This window comes from Eulemur rufifrons, chromosome 15 (assembly GCF_041146395.1).
Source record: "Eulemur rufifrons isolate Redbay chromosome 15, OSU_ERuf_1, whole genome shotgun sequence".
NCBI classification, from domain to species: domain Eukaryota; kingdom Metazoa; phylum Chordata; class Mammalia; order Primates; family Lemuridae; genus Eulemur; species Eulemur rufifrons.
Genome location: NC_090997.1, coordinates 90,123,634 through 90,146,903, shown reverse-complemented (window position 1 = coordinate 90,146,903; position 23,270 = coordinate 90,123,634). Strand labels below are relative to the sequence as shown.

The window sequence follows — 23,270 nt, the reverse complement described above, 5'->3', positions numbered from 1 at the left end:
TGCACCTCTGTGGGGCAGGGTGAATGAGGAGGAAGAGACAGCCAAAATACGGAGAACCAAGGGGAGGAAGTTGTTTGAAAATGAGATTCCTAGATCACATGCCTCTCCACCTCCGCTTTCCCTCTTCCCATAATCCCTGATGGCTGCCCTTCCCCCTCCCTAGCAGAAGTCTACTTTTCTGGAAATGATAAAAGTCATCTGTGCAAAGGAAGTCAATATTAGGCACAGCTGAAGGCACTGCCACTACAGCAAAAACAAGTAGGTAGGCATAGATATAGATATATGTATGTATATAGTTAATTCTCATTATTTGTAGTCATGTTCTATGAAGTCACTGCAAGCACTGAATTAGCAAATACTGAAACATTGCTCCTAGAGGAAATAGAGGGTTAGGTTCCTGTGAGTCTCTGGTCACATTCATGTCAGTGGATCAATATAAAAACTTGTGTTAGGTGAGTTTCTGTGTAAAGACACCTTATTTAATATATATTGTTGATCTGATGACATTGAACTCACGCCTAAATGAAGGTTACCTAACGCACATTATTTTCTCCTCAGGCACATCACACCTTGCACTTAGGAACACTAGATGGCACTTCAGCACTATGCTTGGTGGCCATTTTAAGCAGTGAAATTGCCAAAGACAAAGCACAAAAATTCAAAAAATGTGGCACCAAATAGTCTGCAAGCAGAACACTTGTTTACAGTATGAGTGCTGAAACAAGAAGGCAAAGCATCACCTTGTTCAACCTCAGCTGGGAAAACGTGTCAGGAGACTCAACCTGACCACTATGTGTACGTCCACAAATGACTGTGAATGTGCCACGTGTATTGACGTTGGCGTTATAAATACATTTTTAGTGAGGTTAATTTGCAAATAGGGAATCCATAAATAATGAGGTTCAACTACATATGCATGTGTGGCTCTATATACATGTATGTGTGTACATATATATGATGTAGTGATTAATCTCACAAATAGTGATATTGAAAGCAGAGAATACCACCATACCCATTTTCCTCTACTTGGCTTACAGAACTCTGCCTGGCAGATCCTTACCTTCAAGGCAGAATGAAACTTCCCTGGGAATCTAATCATTCCATGACGAAACACCTAAAGATATCGATATTGGGAGATTCCCAAACAGCTCACCCAGACCATCTTACAATAAAGCTCAGTCATCAAATGCTACTTACTCATTCAGAATTTCCAATGGCTTTTTCCTCCAACCTTAATCATGAGCAGACAGGGATTTCCAAAGATCTAAGGAAAGTCTCTAACATGTAAGTCCAAAACAGACAAAAAAGCAATTTAAAGGCAAATTAATCTCTTGGAAATTAAAAAAGTCTTATAAAAGAAACAAAAAAACTCAATAGAAGGTTGGAAGATAAAATTAGGGAAATCTCCCAAAAAGTTGAGTAAAATGGCAGGAAAATGGGAAAGTAACATAAGTGAATTAGCATACCAGTCCAGATAGTTCTGCTCCAAATAACAGGAGTTCGAGGGAAAAAGGAGAAAATACAATAAATACATTATTAACAATTTCCAGAAGTGAAGGACATTAGGCTCCTGGTTGAAAGGACCCAGTACAATGGATGAAAATAGATCTATAACAACAAACATCATTGTGAAATTTCAGAACACTGACGATAGAGATTCTACAGACTTCCAGAGAAAAGACCAATTACATACAAACAATCAGGAATCAGAACGCCTTCAGATTCCCAAACAGCAAAATTGGAAATGGAAATTAATGGAGAAAATCTATTAAACTTCTGAGGTAAAATAATCTGCAACTAGAATTCTATACCCAGTCAAGCTATCAATCCAACTGGGAGTAGAATACATTTCTAAACATCCAAGTTCTCAAACAGTTTACATCCTACATATCCCATCTTACAAATTACTGGAGGATGTGATCCGCAAAAATGGGAGTAAAAGATACAGGAAAAGGCAATTCAACAGTGGATGGAGAGAAGGGCACTCCCAGGATGACAGCTGGGTACCAGAACTGGAGAGCAACCAGTCCAGGTTGGAAGTGTGTGATTAAAGAGACAGACATGGTGAAGGCAAGACCATCATGACCAAGACATTCACTGCCTCTGTAATCTCAGGACAGTATATCCAAGGAAATCCAATTCCTATTCTGTTCTATACTTGGCTTGTTTGGCTCTGTTCCAATGAAGTGCCTGCTCTCCCCTTCATATCCTGATGTCTAGATCAGCTAAGGACACTCCTTTCACCCCATAGGAAGGCTCTGCATTGATCTTCTCTTGAGAGATGGAGGCAGGTCACAGTGAGCTTAGAAGCAGAAAATATGAAACAAGCATACAATCGTCTAGGCATATTTCTGCAGATCCAGGATGCCCCAACTGTGGTAACTTGTGTTTCCTAGGACTCACTTATCACCTTGCTCACTGACATCTGCACATGTAAACTCTGGAAGCAGAAGTCATACCCAGGGACTGTTCAGCTCCTCATCTCTAGGACACCTTGATCTAATAGTAGCAAATACTGTCCTCATAAAGCTAGGTTTGTGCTTCTCAGTTGTTCAAAAATAAATATTGTGTTTAGAGATACCATACAGGTGGTTAAAAAAAGAAAAAGGAAATGTTTAATACAGATAGATTATTTCCTATCCAAAACGCATGGGACCATAAGTGTTCTGAATTTTGTATTTTTTTTTTTGGTTTTGGAATATTTGCATATACATAAGATATCTTGGGGATAGGACTCAAGTCTAAACACAAAATTTGTTTCATATACCACCTATACACATAGACTGAAAGTAACTTTATACGATACTTTCAATAATTTTGTGCATGAAACAAAGTTTAGATTAAGTACCGATCTGTGGAATTTTTCACTTATGGCATCATGTCAGTAGTCAAAAAGTTTTGGATTTTGGAGCATTTCAGATTTTGGATTAGGGAATGCTCAACCTGTATAACAGCCTGGATAGTACCTAAGAGTTACCTGAGAGGAAAGAGTTAAATGAAAGTGAGGATGGACCTATAGGCGACTACGTTCTATTTCCTAATTTGAATCGTGGGCATGTGTTATTTATACATTCTCCCATGTTTCACAATTAAAATGTTAAGGCCATTAGAATTCTTACCTTCTCTTGCTCTGTAACTGGAACAAACAAGCTCGGTAAAGCATACCAATGTCAACACACATGAAGAAGCAACATAAAAGTATTGAAAATGTTAACTGTAAAGTTACAAAATGGCTAGGAGTTCTTTCACCTGAGCAAATCTGCTGACATCACAATGGAAGTGTGGATACACGGCATTATAGGTAATATACACAAACGGTAACAGCATTTAAGATACTTAGACTCCATGGTGTGAAAGCGATACCCATTCCGTAGTAAGTGGTAGACTACTCTGTGACTCCCCATCAGCCACATGACCAAGAGGGCAAATCACAGATACTCTACGGTGCACTGTGTTGCCAGATGACTTTGCCCAACTGTAGGCTAATGTTTAAGTGTTCTGAGCACGCTTAAGATTGGCCAGGCAAAGCTATGACGTTCGGTGGGTCAGGTGTATTAAATGCATTTTCAATTTACCATATTTTCAACTTACAACGGTTTTACTAGGACCAACTTACACTGGGTAAGTCAAGGAGGACCTGTGGTACTACAATATGACAAAGTGGTTTTAAACCAATCCTGGACAGTGTTTAAACAAAGTAGGTTTAAAATACAACAAATTCCTCATGATTTTGTGCCCGAGATCGCTCAGGCCTTTCTCCTCGCTAACTCCAGTGCATCTAGGTCGTACTGTTGCACATTTACGTAATTCTTTTCTGAAACCCTTTCTTGTCTCTCCATTAATTCATTCACTACTTAGTGACCGTATACCAAATGCCAGGCACTGTTCTAGAGTGCAATAAAGCAGTACACAAAATATTCTGTCCTCGAGGGAGGTTTGCTCTAGTGGGAGGAGACTGAAAAGCAGCCCCCTGTGCCAACAGGTGTTCTGGAGAACGCAGAGCAGGGAGGGAGGATAAAGGATGCAGGGAGGGATGCGTGTGCTATTTTTATATGCATGCTCAGGGAAAAGCCTATAGCGGAGGTGACAACTGAGCACCAACCTTGAGGAAGGTTTGTCTACAGTAAGAGCACTTCAGGGGCAACAGCAAGTACCCAGATCCTCATGAGAAGTGGAACTTACCAGAGACGGTATCATGAGTTACCCGTCACTGCACATACTCTGCCCCTCAAGCAACGTGGTTCCTGAACGTAAAAACCCTCTTTACTCTTCGGACTCACAACACTTAGCATGGAGCTTTTATGTTCAGTTCCCAACCACTGTTTATAGATAACTAAAATATTAGAAAACTCATTAAAATATTATGAATTTGTTCTCCAGAACAAAATGAAGATCTTTTAAAGTTTGGAGTATAATCAGCCTAAATAACAATATGCTTCATCAAGACTTGTGGGTGGCTGAGTCACACTCTCTTAGCTGCAAAATATATAATACGTGGACTTAAACCCTCTGGGTCAGGTACAGTGAAATTAAGCAGCTCCTAAGGTGGAATTTGAATAGCACCACAACGAAGTAACATCCAATGTCTTTGAGACTCTTACTGGTTTTGAGAACCTTTAACTGAGAAAGCTACCAAAATAAATGGTCAATTCTTTTAGGATTTACACTCTCAGTACTAACATAAACCATCACCTGACTCTTTACTTTGTAGGCTGGCATTTAGATACACTCGCTCCAGTATCCTACTTCTGTAATGACAAGCTCTTCAGCTAAGTTTTTTCTAATCAATGTTGGTAAAATATCCAATGCTATTGTTTTTTTACAACTCTTTTAGGAATTCTGCAATAATTTACTCAGATTTAAATAGATAATACACATGGTATAAGTGAATACCTACTGCTCTTGGAAAAGCCACAATCATGATTACAGATGAAGACACACTTTCTAGTAATTTAGACAACAAATGCAGCTCACCTGCCAAAAATGGTCCTGACCCAGCCATTCTGTTCCTAACTCAGACCCAACAGTGTCCACAGATTTTTACAGACCAGTCCAGATAACACCACATTAGTTAGGGACACATGAATAGGGGCCACTAATTGTCTGTTACAAGAAGTCACAGTTTACCAAATAATTAACAATTGTGATGGTGTCATTGCCTAAGCCTTGAACAAGTTTAAAGAAGTTAAAAACAACGTCTCAAAAACAGGGAAAGTTTTCAACTATGTATCTTAAATCAAGTGTGAATGGTTCCAAACATTAAATAATGTTGAAAAGACAAGCTTTCCAGTTTAAACTGAAGTAAATATTTCTGATTTGGAGCTAGGGACTCGCTGAAGCCAAAGAAGCTTTCTTGATTATTTCTTCTACTATTTGGTTTCCTGCCTTCACTGTTCCTAAATCCCAAAAGCAAGTCATCCAGTACTATAACAGGAAATATGAGTCTGAACAATCTTAATATTTGTTTTTACCATCCTTTTTTAAATAGTTCTTTGCATACAGCAAGGGAAAATTTAGTTTCCTACCAGTGGAACCTTCTCAGGAAAACTTATCTGACCACTGAACAGAATAAACTCAGCATTTCAAAATTGAGTTTAACCAGGCCACTTTTCTACTTATAGCAAATTAAACCATGTAATTTCTAAAAAGGTGTGGAGAGATTTCAAAGAAATATTTGAGAACATCTGTAAAAAACAACTGTACAAATAAATGAATACACCAATTCCATTCAAGTTATGAAGATATTTTCCTTTAATTTATCCCAACATTTCACATGCATGAAGTCATTTATTTCAAAGCAAATCTAAGCTTATAATATTAAACTTAAAAATATTACAATATTTACAAGACAGGTGGCAGGGGAAACTTGCTGGTATAAAAATAATACAATATTGTATTTTTCTCTTCAATATCTGCCAGCAAAAATGGCAGAACATACAGTTTTGTCTTTCTGAACATCTTAGTTGATAATTGAACATAATGAAGAGCTCCTAATAGGAAATATGCCTTATCCTAAATGTCTCACCATCTACAGCTTCAGACCCTCAACATTCTTCTTCAAGTTCAGTAGCTCCTTTTCCTGCCTTCTTTTCTCCAGTTTAAATGCCAGTTTATTAGCTTTCTTCTCCACTCTTCGTTCCTATACAAGAATATACGAATGTTATTCCAATCTTTAAACTGAAACAGACTTTTACAAAAGAAAATTCCAATAACTTCCCCTCCACTAGTTCTTTGTAAATCTCACATTTGAAAAATATTATTTTACCTTGCGCTCTTCTTTTATAGCTTGCTTTCTTGCTCTTTTGTCTTCTTTGCTTTCATTTTTAGAACGTGGTTGGGTTGATACCTTAGGCAAATCACTGCCATTAATCATCTGCATTCGTTCAGCTTGCTTTGCTGTGAGTCCTTTTTTTGGTAAGACATTGAGAGGTATTCCTGTTTTAGAAGATATTCGGATTTGTTTGGGCTGAAATAAAGATAAAATGGCACTAGAGTTATTTCCTATTCCTATTAAAAAATAGCTCATTAATGACACATTGTTGGTGCTTTTTGTAATAGAACTACTGGACAAAGGGATAAAGTTACTGTAAGAAAATGTGTGCACTCTATTTTCTACACTGCATACTTCAAATAGCTCAGCAGACTAGGACTTACCTTTGGTTGATACTTGATAAGTTGTGGATGGTTGTATAAATTTGAGTAGGTACCTAAAAAAAAAATCATGTACCAATAAGCATACTTTTAGTTCAGCAAAAATTACTGATTTTCTACTATATCCCTGACATTGGTGTTTTCATAGTGCAAAACACTAAAGTCTCTCTTATAAATGTTTTATAAGTTGCTTACAACTTAGGAATATTACTCTTTCCAAATCATCTTCATAAATTCCCTAAAAGCTTAACTTCTACTTATATATGCACTTTATCAAAGTTCATATACCTCATACTTTAACATACTTTAAAGTGACCACTAATATACTTACTACAAATGGATTCACAATCCCACTTTTCTTTGGCTTCTTCAAGAACTACAGTAACAATCTCTTCCTCCTCAGACTCATTGAGCTCATTCATCGGCAGGTCTTGATCCTCAAAAGGTTCAAGAGTACTCAATTTTACACAACTTTGGTTGAGTTTTTAAAAATGAAGACAGAGGATGGGGGAAAAAAAAACACCCATTATTAGACAATGGTCACTAAAAGTGCACTTAAAGAGCTATGGAAACAGCAATTTTTATAATCTACATAATTCTGTGCCCCTGTCTTGTCATTTCCCATCAAACTTTGCCCTACCCAGTCTTGCCTCTTCCTTCCAGTGTGTTATGGATATTCATTCTGCTGATAAGTAGGCAAGATTTATCTGTGTCTTTGCAAGGTTATAATACATTAAACAAGATAACAGCTTTCCTAAGAAAACAAGTTTTAAGCCTAGAAAAGCATTAATCCATGGGTCTCTCCAAAGTATTCAAATAATTTACTCAAAGTATGTTGTTCCTTGCCCTGCTGTGGGATCTGCATATTACGGTGACCATGGAACACCAGACCTTTTAAGTAGATTTAAACACTGCATTATAGCTTCTCTCAGAAAAGTCACTTTGATGTGGGTGCCGACTTGCCAAAATAATTGGCTGCTCAATTCTGCTAATCCAGCTGGAGGGACAAACCCTTATCTTTCTGTAAGATATAAATACCTACTTCTCAGAACACCTGGCAATTCAACACATGAAAAGAAAGTGTATACTTATAAGTCAGAATAATTCTTCAGCCAAAAAGGCTAACACAGCACCATCTTATTCTCCAACTGGAATGTGGCCTCGTATTTCCCACTCTAATCCTCAGTTATTCTACCATGACTCAGGTAAAAAATACAGGCTGGGTGTGGTGGCTCATGCCTATAATCCCAGCACTTTGGGAGCCTGAGGTAAGGATGATCACTTGAGGCCAGGAGTTCAAGACCAGCCTGAGCAAGAGTGAGATCCTGTCTCTGTAAAAAATAGAAAAATTAGCTGGGTGTGTGGTGCATGCCTATAGTCCCAGTTACTTGGGAGGCTAAGTCAGGAGGATCACTTAAGCTCCGGAGTTCGAGGCTACAGTGAGCTATGATCCCACCACTGTACTCCAGCCTGGACCCTGTCTCAAAAAGAACCAGAAAAAGTGGTGGTTCCCAGTATGTTCCCACTATCACATTTTGCTTCAGAACTCTTAATACCAAAATGTAGGCAAAACAGATGATATATATCTATATGTGCCAATGTTTATGAAACATGTATCATTTTCTTAATATTGAACCTGACTAGGTAGATTTTTTTCTTCAGTTGTAGAACTATAGACCTCATTTGGAGATTTAAAAAAAAAAAAAAAGCAGCTAAATAAGAAAAAGAAAAGTCACTGTACTTCTCTGCCATCTCTTTATAGTAGTCACTCAAAACTTCCTGTAAGCGATTGCTGTCAACTTGAATGGAACCTCCTAATTCAGCATTATCCAGAGCTCCAATTTCATCATCATCATATTGCTCATAAAACTTGAATATGAACAGAGAAAAGATAAAACGAAAAACAAATGTACTCATTAAGACCACAGCACTTAGATGTTTTTACATTAATTTTATTCTTACACAATATTTAAGCACTATCATAAGATCACAACTACCATTAAAATATTAGCAGAGATTTATCATCATAGCAATAGGACGTGGAAGACGTTTCTGCCCAGTACTTTAACATTTACATTTAGCCTAAAAATAAGCTTCTATTTAACATGGAAATGAAAGGCAGTTATTCCAATTAGCTCAGAGAACAAAATTCTAGGCAAGTATCTTTACCTCAGAATGTTTTGAAGACACTTTCAAATTCCTTGGTTATACAAACTAAGAGATCTATGTAACTGAGTGGTCTCCTACTAATGTATAAATTTATTCTTGCTTAGATGATATTTACTGCATTATTCAAATTCTGTTAACACTGTTAGGCTTTGTCAAAGAGTATGGAGAAGGTGACAATATCTCCTCCTAAAGAGTGAGATTATTTGTAGTTAACAGTTTGCCTCTCTTTAGAGAAGACGGAAACTAGTATTTAGTGAGCAGGTAGCAAAGTGAGAACCTTTATCTTAGATTTATTTTGAAGGAACCATTCCTTCATTTATTCATCATTTATTAAACAGTTTGCATTCTTACTATTAATATATGCCAGACACCACTTTTGGGCTTAGAATGTTCAAAACCTCTGCCCTTGGAGAATTCACATTCTATTCAGAGACTAACCTATACACAACGTAAAAAAGCAGCACATTAGAGACGATGTCAGGAGGTGTTGAGTGCTACAGAAAAATAGGATAGGTGGGATAGAGAACCTGCATAGACAAGCTACCGGACAGGTTCATAAGCCCTGGAGTGAGTCTGCCAAAACAGCATCAGACACAGTACATTACAATTCAGGCTTCCAAAGCACCCTACTCTCTATTTCCATTCTGTTTCTTAGTGTTGGTTATGTCTGAAAACTCCAGATATGAGAAACTGGAATAAATGGAATTTTGTTTACACTCAGGCCATTGTTTTAGGAAAACAGCATGACCTTGAGGACTGCACTTAGAGAAATTCAGAATCAAGAACTCAAAGAGGAAAGGCAGATTTTGATCAGCCAACCCCTTTGACCCATAAAATTCTTTCCAGAATCAAAACTGGGTAGTTTTATGCTCTATTTTAATAAAGACACAGACTTTCTAATACTGAGAATTTTAGCTTTTGGACACAATCTCTTTTTTAAAAATAAAATTTACCAGCAGACAGTATTAAAATATCCCTTATTTTGGGATCTTACCTTCTCAAACCTCTCATCATGCAGGGTCAGCTGTTCATTTCTCCTCATGACTGAGGAAGTCATAGAATACTCTGTGAAGCGACTTTTCGTTTCCTCGTCCCAGAACAAGTGATTTTCTAGAGCTCCATGAGGTTTTCCAGGGGCAAACATACCATCGTCATCTGACAATGGGCCCACAGAGTCACAGTCGTCATCATCACTGCCTCTTCCCTTCTCATCATCCACATCTTCCCACTCATCCTCATCCTCAGATTTCCTAAAGTCAAACAGTAATAAGTTACCTGTCAAAACAATTTAAAAAAGAACAGAACAAAACATCTTTACGTAAGTAAAACCAGAACGTGTTTCGGGAATGGTTCTTGTTTAGGCAGGAATAGTGAAGCTATCTGGTATGGTTGGAAAAGCAATGAAGTGGCCATCAGGACCCTTGGACGTTAGCCCCTATCAACAGCTGGTAAAGACCTCATGTCTCATATTTTCTGCTCTGAAATAACAAAAGTTTCAGATTAAATGTTCTCAAAAATCTCTTCCAACTATAATAGTCTATGGCTACCATCCCACTGCAGAATTAACCGGTCATCTCTGCTTTGAAACAAACCACGCATACTGTATGTCCATTCCTTCTTCCTCTCTTGTTGGCTTATTGGCCTGAAGAATAAAGTCATCCTCAAGCAGATTATCTGGATTATCAAAGTCAAAATCATCATCAAGAGCCGCAACTATGTCAGGATCAAAATCCAGTCGAGGTCCTAGAAGGAAAATAAAAATTGAGCAATAATTCTCAAGAAAGCACAATTCATTCACCTAACAATCTGAGTGTCTATAATATGCCAAATTCTTAATCTGAGTGCCATTAATATGCCAAATTCTACTTCTATATTGAGGATAAAAGCATGATTAAGAACTGTAAGAAGTTCAGTTTAGTGAAGAATAGACTTAAAGTAATTAACTTTTACTAATTTCAAGTTAAAAAAAAATCTCTTTCCTTTAATATCCACTGGTAAAAATACTCTTCTGTTACAGATCTGTAATGATTAAGCTTTGTCTATTTAGAAAAATTCAAAGCTTTCACCTGCAGGAAAGAACTGGGATTTATCTGTTAGAAGTAACTCAAATATCTGCAGACTACTACCCTTGTAGCTTTTTCTGACTATGAGATTTTAATAAATCCTTACCTGTTCCTTCAGCTATATTCTTCCATCTGTAAAAATTCTAGAGTTCAAGAAAAACGTTCCAAGTCCAAGCTTAAAAATCTGATGTGGCCTCTGACACCCTCTGAGTGGCCATTGCTTAACTCTCCGGCCTCATTTCTTTTTAATCCATAGCCTTCCTTGTGGGTATGCTAAATTACATGCAGTTATGCATAGTCATGTTCTTTCGCTTTTGAACATAGTCCTCTGTTTGAAATATTCTCACTTCCCCACATCTCCCTCCTCCTTCCACCTGCCTAACTTCTACTCAAGAAATCAACCTGGACATCACTTCCTTTAGGAAGCCATGCCCAACTCCCTCAGGCTGGGTTTGGTGCCCTTCAACCTAGTAGTGTTTATCCACCAGTGCTATAATTGTAATTTCCCATTTATTGTCTATCTTTTCCAAATGAGGTAAATTCCTTGAGATTAGGGACTATGCTTTATTCTGGCTTAACCCCAAGACTCTTCCACACGGTGGCAACTCAAAAGTCTGTAGCATGAAACAATGAATGAATGCCACAGGGCAAGCATTAGTCAATAATTAAGGCAATTTAGGAGAAACCAAACACCACTTCTGTGGACTTTTGTGTTTCTTCTAAATATTGGTACTGAAAATCTAAAAAAATTTGTTTTCAGTGTACCTGAAGTAGATGATAAAATGAAGTTTTATATAAATACTTCTATACTCTTAGGAAAAATTTTGAAAAACAACAGATTATTTTCAAAATTACACTATTTAAATAACGAATACATTATTATCCTTGTGAGAGGTTAGGTGAACGTTAAAATTCCCCTACTAGATCACCAGTAATAGTTTTTTGACTTTCCTCTCCAAACAGAACTCTAAAGATGTAAGAATTTAATGACAGTAGTACAGGAGGACAAGGATCACATTCATTCCTTCCTGAGAACCTCTAATCTGAATTCTAGACATACCTCAATTGTTTCAATACTTTATAAGGTACACAAAAATTCTACATCATTACTCTACATTTCTTTTCGCAAAGCACAGATTTATCCACAAGAAAAGTTTAAAGAAACTAAACACACCTGAAACTGGAGCTGCTTTATTTAATAATCCAACATCTTCCTCAAACTCTGACGCAAACACTGATGAAGGCAACTTAATTCCAGTGATCTTGGAAAAAAGCAATTACACAACGATTAGACTTATTTGGAAATACTAGTGAACTACTGTACTGGATTAAAAGCGTCCCCCGAAAAACCACTCAGAACTTCAGACTGTGGCCCTATTTGGAATAGGGTCCTTGCAAATGTGTAATTAGTTGAGTCATACTGGATCAGGGTGTTCCCTTATACGAACGCCATGTGAGGACACAGAAATGCATGGGGAGAATGCCATGTGAAGATAAAGGTAGACTGGAGTGATGTATCTATATAAGCCAAGGAAATCCAAGGATTGACTGCCAGCAACCTCCAGAAGCTAGCAGTGAGGAATCCAACAGATTCTCCCAAGAAAACACCCTGCTGATATCTTGACTTCGGAACTTCTGGCCTCCAGAACTGTGATACCATAAATCTGTGGGTTTTTTTTTTTTTTTTTTTAGAGACAAGGTTTCTTCTGCTCTTCATGAGGTTGACTGAGGTCACTCAATGTTACTCAGCTGAGAAGCCGACCGATGGGCTACTCTGGAGGTTCCAAGATGGAGTCTATAACATGTCTGGTATCTTGGTAGGGATGGCTCAGAGGCTGGGTTCAACTAGGGCTGCTCACCTAACTACCTATCCATGGCCTCTTCAGCATGGTGGTCCCCAAGTTGTCACACTTCTTACATGGCAGCTGGATTCCCCCAGAGCGAGTGTCCCAAGAGAACCAGGTAAAAGCTACATGGCCTTTTCTGACCCAACTCTGGAAGGCACCCAGCTTCACTCCCACTACATTCTATTAGTTACAGGCAAATCATAAAGCCAGTGCAAGACTCAAGAGGAAAGGAATTAGCTCTACATCTTGACAAGAGGAGTGGAAAGGTCATATTGTAGAAGAACATGTGGGCCGGAGGTAGTACTGTGGGCATATTTGGAAAATAGAATTTTCCATACCCACCATTCCCCTCTGTCTTATTGCCCAAATGCTGAACTTCAGAAAGGCAGGAAGGGCCAGATAAATGAGTAAAAATCACAGCAGGCACAAAGTATGCAAGCAGTGAGTCTAAATGATTAACACCCTCATATGGAAACTAGATTTTCCATACCCTAGAAATAGTTCTTCCTAACTCTCATACCATCATCGGAAGGTAAAGCTTGTTCATTTTTACCTATAACAGAGAAACTTTTTTTGGACATTGCATTGAAACAAAAATAGGTTTTTGTGCTGGACTTCTAGGCTGCAGGGGTGATATACGTGGTCAGATTTTCTCCTGCAGCTTATTTTCTGTTCATGACTACGTTGAAGGCACATGACTTCCACATCTCTCCTGTAGATCACACCCTGAAGCCCAGAGTACGGCCAAAGCCCCTCCCTACTCACAGATGAGGCTCATTTTCTCCCTCTGAAAATACCTCTCATTTTTCTCCTTTTCAAGGTCTAAAGGATATTTTTAGAATGCGATTTTTTTGAGATGGGGTCTCACTGTTGTCCAGGCTGCAGTGAAGTGGCACAATCATAGTTCACTGCAGCCTCAAACTCCTGAGCTCAAGCAATCCTCTTGCCTCAGCCTGCGAAGTAGCTAGTACTACAGACTCACATCACTATGCCCAGTTAATTTTTCTTTTATTTTTTGTAGAAACAGGGTCTCACTACATTGCTCAGGCTGGTCTTGAACTCCTGGCCTAAAGCAAGCCTCCTTCCTTGGCCTCCCAAATTGTTGGGATTACAGGCATGAGCCACTGCACGTGGCCTAAATTTCTGTTGTTTTAAGTCCCCCAGTTTGTGGTCATTAGTAGTCACAGCCCTCAGAAACTTTTACAACTCATTCTGTATTCTCTCACCTCTGCTCTAGGTTATATATTTAAAACATGTAAATCCCATCATCACCTCAAAAGCAACCTCCCTACATTACTTCACAACGCTTTCGCTATTACATTATTGCATTTAATCCTCAAATCCTGTGAGGTCTCAGCATGTTTCAGTTAAAGAGAACAAAAGCCAAGAAAGGTTAAATGGCATGCCTGCCTGAGACTGGTCATTACATGGGGTTATGGGATTCAAATCTAGGCCCTATAATTCCATTTGCCTGAAGCTTCAAAAACAAACTTAATTGTTTTCATCTTAAACTAGAGATAATGTCCCAACCTCTAGTAATGACAGAGCTTTCTTTGAGTCAGGTGTCTTAAATCCTAGGGTGGTTATAAATTATTTTTCTTTGTCCCTGTGTTCCTTTGAATTCTGTTGTTTGTATACAATGATTTCACTCCCTGCCTTTGGGTACCACCCTATTTATGGTTAACCAAGCAACTGTTCAGCTAGTCTACACCTAATACAACCTTCATACCCACTGCCAGATTAAACATCCTTAATATTTTTATCATGTAACCTTCCTGAATTTAAAACAGGTCTCAATTTTTCACTCTTTACACAAGCTCCTGGTTTTCAAGGCCCTGTAAAATCAAGGTCTACTCTGTATGTCCAAATTTCTCCCTGTTACTCATTATGACCATGCAAATCAAGTCCAGTTCCTGTCATGTGATACTTCAAAATAACGTACTGAGCGTGCATGTGCCAGATGCTGTGATCCACAATACTAGTTTACATCTCTGCTTCCTGACTGAAATAATCTTCTTTCTCCCTTCAGTGCCACCCACCCTCAGCGGCCAGGTCAGTTCCTACCCTCCTGCATAAGGCCCTTCCTCATTACTGTCCTAGAACCGTCCTTTGTGTGAACTCTCCACATTCTTCACACCCTGTGATCTACTTAAACACCTGCTAGCCTACATTCTCTGACTGGTCCTTATGCTTTAGTTTCCTTTCCTTGACCGGCAATAACGTGAGGGTAACTGCCACGCATCATCTGTCGCCATATCTCTCCACCCACTCTGCCCTCAGTCCACTAGTACGCATAAAGCTGGGACGCACATCCTCACTGGCTCACTAGCGTGAGCACCCTGAATTAAAAGGCTCTGAGGAGCACGAGTAAAGGCTACATACAGCAGCACACACACAGCAAAATGTTATGGCTTCCAAAGTAAGTTTCTCAGTAGCATAAACATGAGCAAAGATCTGTTCTTCTACTGTAGTCTTTTTTTTTTTTTTTTTAGAAAACAGCTTTACTGAGATATAATTCACATACTATACAATTCACCTATTTAAAGTATACAGTTTTAGAAAAGAAAGTCAACCAAAAAAAAAGCATATAATCTAATGGGTTTCTTATATTAAACTATTAATTCTTTAGAATTGTGCTAAAATCTACATAGTCTTTAGGTTTTAAAGGTACTCTGATTATCCATAGAAGTTTAAGGTTAAAAAAGGGGGAAGAGGTCAGCTTATGTTTAATGAATTTACCTTTGGGAGTTATTTGTCAAACCTTGAAAAGCAGTCAAAGCATCACATACACGATTAGAGTTTATAAAATGATTTCTTTCTAGGGTACTGCTTTTTCATTTGTTGCAGTAGTTCTCAACTATATTGAGTTTGCCCAGCTACTTTCTGCTATGGCAGCACCGGCATGTGAAAGTCAGGGCCTGCTCAAGCATTAATCATTTCTATACTGCCTTTCTGCACTGCCTTACACTCTTTCTAGGGGTTATTCAATATTTCTAGTCTGTTCAAATTCAGAGGTTTGTTACAAATTAAAGTCAAAAAAAGTATAGGGGATCAATCCCTATTTTTGCATAGTGCTACAGAAAACCAATGGCATTTTTGTTTTTAAATATAATTCACCTGTCCTTATAAACATCACTGAAGTATCCATTTAAGAGCTTTATTCTGTTAAAAAGCCAATTAGTGATTACTTTTACTCAAAATGAGTTAGAGGTTAAAAGCTAGCCTTTTTCCTGGTCAATACAATTCAGCCAAGTTAAGACTTTCTTACAACTTTTCTCCCCAAGATAAAGTTGAGCCACTACTGGACTCCCCCTCTCCATCAATGGGTTCTTGAAGGAAGTGAGCCAATAAGTTAAGAACCTTACTACCAATATCCTTGGGGAAGGAGGAATAGAGAAGTTGGTTCTATTAAATATTATGACAGAGGTATGGTGGTGGGATTTGGGGCCTTACAAAACCTAGCTTGTGAATGAATAGCTACAGTTACTACCTCTTCCTTAGGGATGATACCCTGAAACCTAACCCTTTGACTCTCCGTAAGCAACAATCTATGAACTAGAAAGGCTACAATCATATCTTCCCTGAAGAAAGGAATGCCTAGACCATGACACAATTAGAGAATGAAGAGCAGGGGGAACTGGTGCTCTTTTTATCTCTTCCCTTTTGTCCATAAACCTAATGAATGTCTCCTTTTTTAAAGTGCTAGGTGATATAGAAGTTTCCCACAGGGAAATGTGCTCTACATTATATTAAAAATAACAGAAGCATACAACATGGGTATCCTTAATATAAACGGGGGAAAAAACGGACCTGTCATATAAATATGTGCTTTCATTTGTACTTAAAAGTATTCTGCATTTTTGTTTATAAGAGTAACAGGAATTTTATTACAGTCTATTTGTTCTCTCCTACGGTTAGCTGCAGCTTTAATAAAAATGTTAAAGATCTGGACATTCCCCAAAAGTACTATCTTAGAACAGAGTTTATGATCATGAAACAATTAAGTTAACATGTAGAATGTTGGCTCCTTTTTTCCTACTGAAAAGTGTTGCCTCACATGGCCACATCTATCAAAAGTTCTAGATCTGTCAAAAGTCTGTTATTTTTGACACCTCCTGCTAGAGATGAGATGGCCTACTCTCTCCTGATGATATGTATGTACATATACAATTTTAAGTGGAGGCATGGCCTATCTTTGTGGTCTTTATATGGACATCACTTCTTGCCCCAAACTGTTACCTTTATTTAAAAATGATGGTTTCTTCACTCACCCCCACATGCCCACTCTCATACTTAAATATTTATGCCAAACAGCCTTACTGGAATTATTAAAGTCTCTTCCTTCTCATCTCTCTTGCTGTGTGCACCGAAGGTACTTGAGGGAATAAGCTCAGAAGGCCCAGATGGTTCCTTCAGGTGCTGCAGGTAGTCATAGTCGTCGTCAAAGAACACTCCATACTTCCTCTGTTCTGCTCGCCTTTCTTCATCGTTTATCTTGGATAACAAACAAAATGGAATTAGCACTTCTTCCAATGATAAGGCACAGGAACCTTACAATGAGCACAGCTTTTCGAATAGGAGGCAGGTGGCACATGAACATTTTGGCTGAAAGGAACAAGACAAAGAATTCCTGACAAACACAGAGCTTCTAAACCAGAGTGCTACATAAAATTAAAATGGAATGAAAGCAATTTCTCCATCCACTAGACATTTCTGTGCAACAATTCGAGTCAAGAGACACACCCACACATTGTTTTTATCATGTATTTGGAGGGTAAGAAGACAAAACTGGGGGGGGGGGGGCTTGAAAGGTAAGTACAATTTCTGATATTTATATGCAAGGAAACTTTTCAGTATGCAACAAAACTGGCTTTACTGAAAAGGTAAGCATGGCCAATGTCCCCCAACACTTCCTTTCATCTCATCCACACTTAACGAGGATAGCCTAACTAACAATAATCAAATCAACCCTTTCAAGATTCCCTTGCATTTTTGAAAGCTAACCCATGAGCTCATGTTTTACATTTCAGGAGATGACTGACCAGGAAGCAAAATACTGTTTGTGTTTATGCAATGGCAGGACCTTAGGGAAAGAAGAGATTAAGCATAGCTTGTGCTCTAATTATTACCCAGTACTGCAACTGCTGGTTTAGTAAATAGTTACCATTACTCTACAAGATCTGTTCATTTAAATGTCTCAAATAATCCTCCCAATTAGAACAAATATGCACGATGTAAAAATCAGCACATGTACTGAAAATTAAGTCATAGATTATTTCCCAGAAGGCCAGCTATCTGAGAATAACAGTTGGCTAACAATTTATTTAAAACTACTAACAGTCCACCTACAAATTTAACGCCTAAAGAACAGGACCTACTTTCTGTGTGGGCAACAGAACCCTCTGGGGTGCAGTCTCATCTGCTGCTAGAGGATCTCGTTGGCTCCGGTGGACCAAGTGAAAAGACACCGCTTTCTTCTTCTCTATAAAGGGCTTTTTCTTCCTGTGAGGCTTCAAAGGAACAGAGTCAGAACAAATCATTAAAAAAGAAAAACAACAACAAAAAACCCAGTGAATAATACCATAGTCCATCTTCAGTAAATTATGTGAAGGATCAACAGATGTTTTAAATCTACACTTCTAGGGAAGGTAACATCAGCTGTATTCTGCAGAATCCATACTTAATCTTCCTTCAACAAACATTTGTTGAGTACCTACTCTGTGCCAGACCTTGTTATGGAAGTTGGGAATACAGCTGAGGAAAAGTCAGATAAAATCCCTGTTCTTAGCAGGAAAATCAATGAAATAGTGATTTCAGGTGAAGAAAATACAGTTGCAAGGTGATGTGCAAAGGACTTAAGAGTTTAGATTGGGTGCTCAGGGAAGGTCCATGAGGGGTGGAACCACAGTGACAAGATGCTTGACATAAGAAAATATTGAGTAGACAGTTCCAAACAAGGCAAACATTTCATCTACCAACGAGTAAATAAAACCAAGACACAAACAGCTAAAGTTTAGTAAGATTTATCATCGCTTTCTACATTCTTATTTCGCTATTCAATCTTGGCTTTCTAAACTGAGTAGAAACCAACTAAGGGGGCTTACTTTGGGCCCAACCTTAGACTCTCCCACAAGTTCCTTTTCTCCTGAGCAAACAGACAAGTGGACATCTACCTGCCACTCCAATGCTTGGAGAGACCAGCAACTCCCCCTCTGCCTGACCCCATGAAGCACAGTGTGGCGCGTCTGAGTCCGGTGTCACAGATTTTCAGTTAACTGCAAGCGCTCAGAGCTGCAGGGCCCCAGGGGTTTCAGAGGGAGGCCATCCTCTTCGGGCCTCTCCCCAGGGAAGCTTAGCCGTGGGAACTACAACTTGCAAAGTGTGCTCTGAGTGGTGACAGTGACCTACTCCGGGGTACTGTGCCGCAAGCAGTCTCTGGCATCACCCAAAGCCAGGCTGCAGCAGCCACTGGCATTACCGGAACCTGCCTGTCTTCTACAAAAGCACAGCGCCCCGCCGGCAAGACGACCGAAGCTTGCTTACCATGCTGCAGCTGCGCGGCGCTCACCTCCAAAAGGAACCGCGACTACCCCCTCGAAGTCCGGGGGAGACCAAGACGCTGCACACGGGCAGGTCTTTAGGCCTCGCCACACGTGCGACCCCAGCAGCCGGGCGGTTACGTCACGCAACAGGGCGTGAAAATAAACCAATCGCCGACGAGCTGACGGGTCGCTGCCGGAAGTTCCGGGTAGCTTGCTGCGTCTCTACGATCGCGAGAAGTTACTGGGAGGTGGGGCTAGCCGAGTTCCCACCCGCAGGCGGGCGGTGCTTTTCTGGCCTGAATTCGCCCGCCGAGGAAAGGGAGTTTTGGGGTGCCTTTGCGTTGAGGCGCAAAATGGGGTTGCTGCTTGTGGACGAATCTCCTTTTATGTCCTCTCTACTGAGACCAGAGGGGATGAATATAGCGGCCACATTGACTGGTGTCCCTTACCTATTCCCCACAGTAACAAAAAACCGTGTCCACATAAGGGAAGGGGCCACCCTCCTAGGTCATCAAGGTTTCAGGTTCCCTCTCTTCTGGGCGGGGTCGGGGCCGGTTGGCTTAGCAACGGGGGACCGGGGTCTTGCTGTTGTATCCAGCACCAGACTTAATCAGGTCTTTATTTTTCCACCGCTTAGTTAATTGCATTCATCTGTCCCGTTAAAAAAAAAAAAAAAACCCGAAACTCTGTTGGCTGTAGAGGCATTTGAACTAATAAATATATTCAGAATCTCTGGTGTTTACATACCTTATCTTAGATGGGCACGAATGTTAATTCTCTTCCAAGGCGCTCCTCAATTGTTTTAACGTGGTTTAAGCAAATAGGCAATAAGCATACCTTCTTAGATTTCAGGCAGGTGCTGGCGCGCTCCCATAGTTTTTTTGAGGGGGAGTGGTGGCAAAAGAGTGTGGTAAATGCATTCAGAGTTTTATCAGCAGATCTTTTCTCAAATTTGTTTTCCCTTCCCTATTTCTGGTGTCGTCCCAATGTCTGAGTTATCTTGGATTGGGTCTTTACGTCCTACTTATTACCACTATAAGTATTTGTGGAATATTATTCTTTTATTACAAAAAAATTATAGAAACAATTTAGGTTAGGACCACAAAACTTGTCTTGGGATATTGCGTTGTAACACAGAAATAATACATAACACTCCTATGTGCTAGACATTCATTGTTACCATTTGTTACAGAGAATTAAGATCCCCGAGAGCAGGTTTTGTTTCGTTTCAATCTATTTACTAATTTATCTATCCCCAGGGGCTAGAAGAGTGCCTGCCACATATACTCAAAAAATATTTGTTTAAATAAATTAATGTTATGGCACTTTACATGAATTATCTCTATTTCTTCATTACCACAACACTATGAAAAGATGCCATTATCTTCATCTTACCAATACTAAAAATGGGGCATAAGAAAGTTAAGTAACTCTTTCTTAAGTTCACACAACTAGTGAATTGCAGAGCAGGGATTTAAATCTGAGGAGTCTGTTTTCAGCCTGGCCACCTAACCACATTGCTTGCTTTTTTTTTTTCCTTTTGAGCAATATTCTATTTACTGTATATATTTATCCGTTTAAACACCAAACACACAGTGCTAAGCACTTTGTATTCATCACGTTGTTTAAGTCCCTCAACAAGCCCATGACGTACAATTAGATAACACTAAGCCAATCTCACAGATGTGGAGAATTGAAGTTATTTACCCAATGTCACACAGTAAATGGAAAATCCTAGAAGTGTAGCCCATCAGGCTGGTTTAGGAAGGCCATACCCTAATCCATATGCTGCACTGCCTCCTTAGGGCCATCAACCAGCAAATTCTGTTGGTTCTACTCTCTAAATACCCCAAAGTGTCAGTATCACTTCAGTATTCATTTTGTCAAATTTATTATTTTTAACACTAATCAAGTCACTTACCCAGATAAAAATCCTTTGATATATACCCTCTGGCCTCAGGATAAAGTCCAAACTCTTTTGCATGGCAGCAAAGACTTTATATCATCTGGTCTCCAGCCATCAATTTAACATCATGTCCTCTTATTCTTTCACATACCACTCATGGCCCAGCCCCATCAAACTGTCTACAGTTCCTGAATGTGCCTGAAAGACATCGGCCCTCTCCTGCTCATCTAAAAGGCTCTTCCTCTCCCCTCCTTGATCTTCAAGTCTAGTTTAGCCAATCTGTCCCTTGGGGCTGAACCAAGGCTGGATGAACCCAAGTTGCCCCCGAAGGGGCTGCTGGGGAATTCTTGAAAGATGGGGTCAGTCAGGATTCCAAAGAAAGAAGCATTAAATGCCAGGGAGATCAGTTCAACACAGAGTGCTTCAGCAGACAGGGAGAAAAGACATGTTTCTTTCTACCTAGGGATGTCTCCAACAAGATGTTTGGGTTATGGAGTTTATGTGAGGGTTTAGGGAATTTGGCTCAGGGCCGGGGCTAGTTCCTATGTGTTTAGCAACATGTTTTCATCTTTCGGTGTTTTAAGCAATAACCTACACAACTTTATCAGTGCCTGGGAATGTTCAAGGCTCCAGCTTAAGTTCAAGGCTATAGGGGGAAAAAAAACCCATGCAGCTGGCCAGGTCACAGAACGGTCAAGGCACTCTGTGTTTCTCAGGCCATGGAAAGAAAGTAGGGGGAACTGAGAGACCCTACACCATCTCTGCCTCTAGGAAACTTTCTCATACTCTTCAAAACTAGGGCCCATCCCAAATGTTCTCATTGTATCCTGTGATTACACTACTGTACACAGTTACACTGAATTGTAAATCTTTATTTTCATCTGTGTCTAGAACCAGACTGCAGTCACCTACTTGAAAGCAAGGATCTTTGTCTTGCTAACTTTACTTCCTAGCATAGTAAAGGCTCAATAGTAATTGTACTGTTTGAAGAGCTTTACATATATTTACTAATTAAATCCTTACAATAGGATTTAAGTAGATATATTATTATCCTTTTTTACTGAATAGAGATTGAAGAACAGAAAGTTAAGTGACTTTTGTTCCAGTACACAAAGTCAGTATGTGATGAACCAGAATGTGAACTTCAGTGTAGCCTGAGTCACACCCTTAACCATTACAATACTGGATACCCCATTTCCAAAAAATATACCATTACAAAATACCCCCAAAACATGTAGTGAGCTTACATATGTCAGAGACTGTTCTGAGTGCTGTCTTAACACAGAAAAATGTTATTTCCTACCATTAAAAGCACAAATAATTGAAATATTACAGTAAGGATGATGAATCCAAACCATACCTCTCCCACTCTCTTATTAGTATTCTCTAATTAATGGTATTCCATTTTAAGGTGATTAAACAGAATTTCTGGGTTAGTGTAGGTTTTTAAAAGTTTTTTTTCCATATGAAACTAACCCATTGAAATCATGTTTATCCTTTTAGCCCCATTTCTATCACATTCACTCATTCTTCAACTTAGAGAGCTACTGATTCTCAACATCACTCAAGGAGTCCTAAGCACCAGGAAACCAATGTACGCAAAAGTGGAGAAAAAAACTAATCAGACTCTGAAGCAGTAATTTTAGGAGTTAAAAATTACATCCTTGACAATACTAATAAAGCTTATGGAGGTACTTAATTTATAAAAAGGGACGTGAATCAAGATGGATATACCAGGATGTTCACTGGAACACTGCTTGTAATAGAGAATTAAAATTAAAATTCCATTAGTAGAATTAAAACTCCATTAGTGAGCCAGGCGTGGTGGCATGCTCTTGTAGTCTCAGCTACTCGGGAGACTGAGGCAGGAGGATCACCTGAGCCCAGGAGTTTGAGTCCAGCCTGGACAACATAACCAGACCCTATCTCTAATTAATAAATAAATAAATTCTATTAGTAAGGAATTAATTGGAAAAAACCCATTCATATAATGGACTACTGTGAAGCTGTTGAGGAGGCTGATTGACATAGACAGCCACATGTTAAGTCTGAAAAAAAGCAAGTTGCAGAACATCATGATGGATGCCATTTT

General features: G+C 39.1%; 2 protein-coding genes across 3 annotated transcripts in view; both read right to left on the bottom strand.

Moving 5' to 3' along the window:
• Window positions 1-5,065, bottom strand: part of ZC2HC1B (zinc finger C2HC-type containing 1B) — a 37,405-nt gene extending 32,340 nt beyond the window's left edge. The window contains exon 1 of the mRNA XM_069488800.1: window positions 4,975-5,065. Within this exon, the coding sequence (XP_069344901.1) occupies window positions 4,975-5,002 (28 nt within the window). The 5' untranslated portion in view covers window positions 5,003-5,065. The remainder of the gene's footprint in view (window positions 1-4,974) is intronic.
• Window positions 5,066-5,727: 662 nt separating this feature from the next.
• LTV1 (LTV1 ribosome biogenesis factor) lies at window positions 5,728-19,415 on the bottom strand. 2 transcript variants are annotated; one of them, XM_069487907.1, is made up of 11 exons: window positions 19,274-19,415; window positions 18,109-18,240; window positions 17,051-17,224; window positions 12,058-12,145; window positions 10,422-10,563; window positions 9,815-10,070; window positions 8,393-8,520; window positions 6,983-7,122; window positions 6,655-6,707; window positions 6,266-6,466; window positions 5,728-6,139 (listed from the first exon to the last, which is right to left on the bottom strand). In XM_069487907.1, exons 1-11 carry the CDS (start codon window positions 19,274-19,276, stop codon window positions 6,029-6,031), a joined length of 1,428 nt encoding a protein of 475 aa, XP_069344008.1. In that variant the 5' UTR covers window positions 19,277-19,415; the 3' UTR covers window positions 5,728-6,028. The 2 variants fall into 2 exon arrangements, with proteins under 2 accessions (XP_069344008.1, XP_069344007.1); XM_069487906.1 differs by having other exon boundaries at window positions 5,783-6,139; window positions 10,413-10,563; window positions 19,274-19,395.
• Between the last annotated feature and the right edge of the window lie 3,855 nt (window positions 19,416-23,270).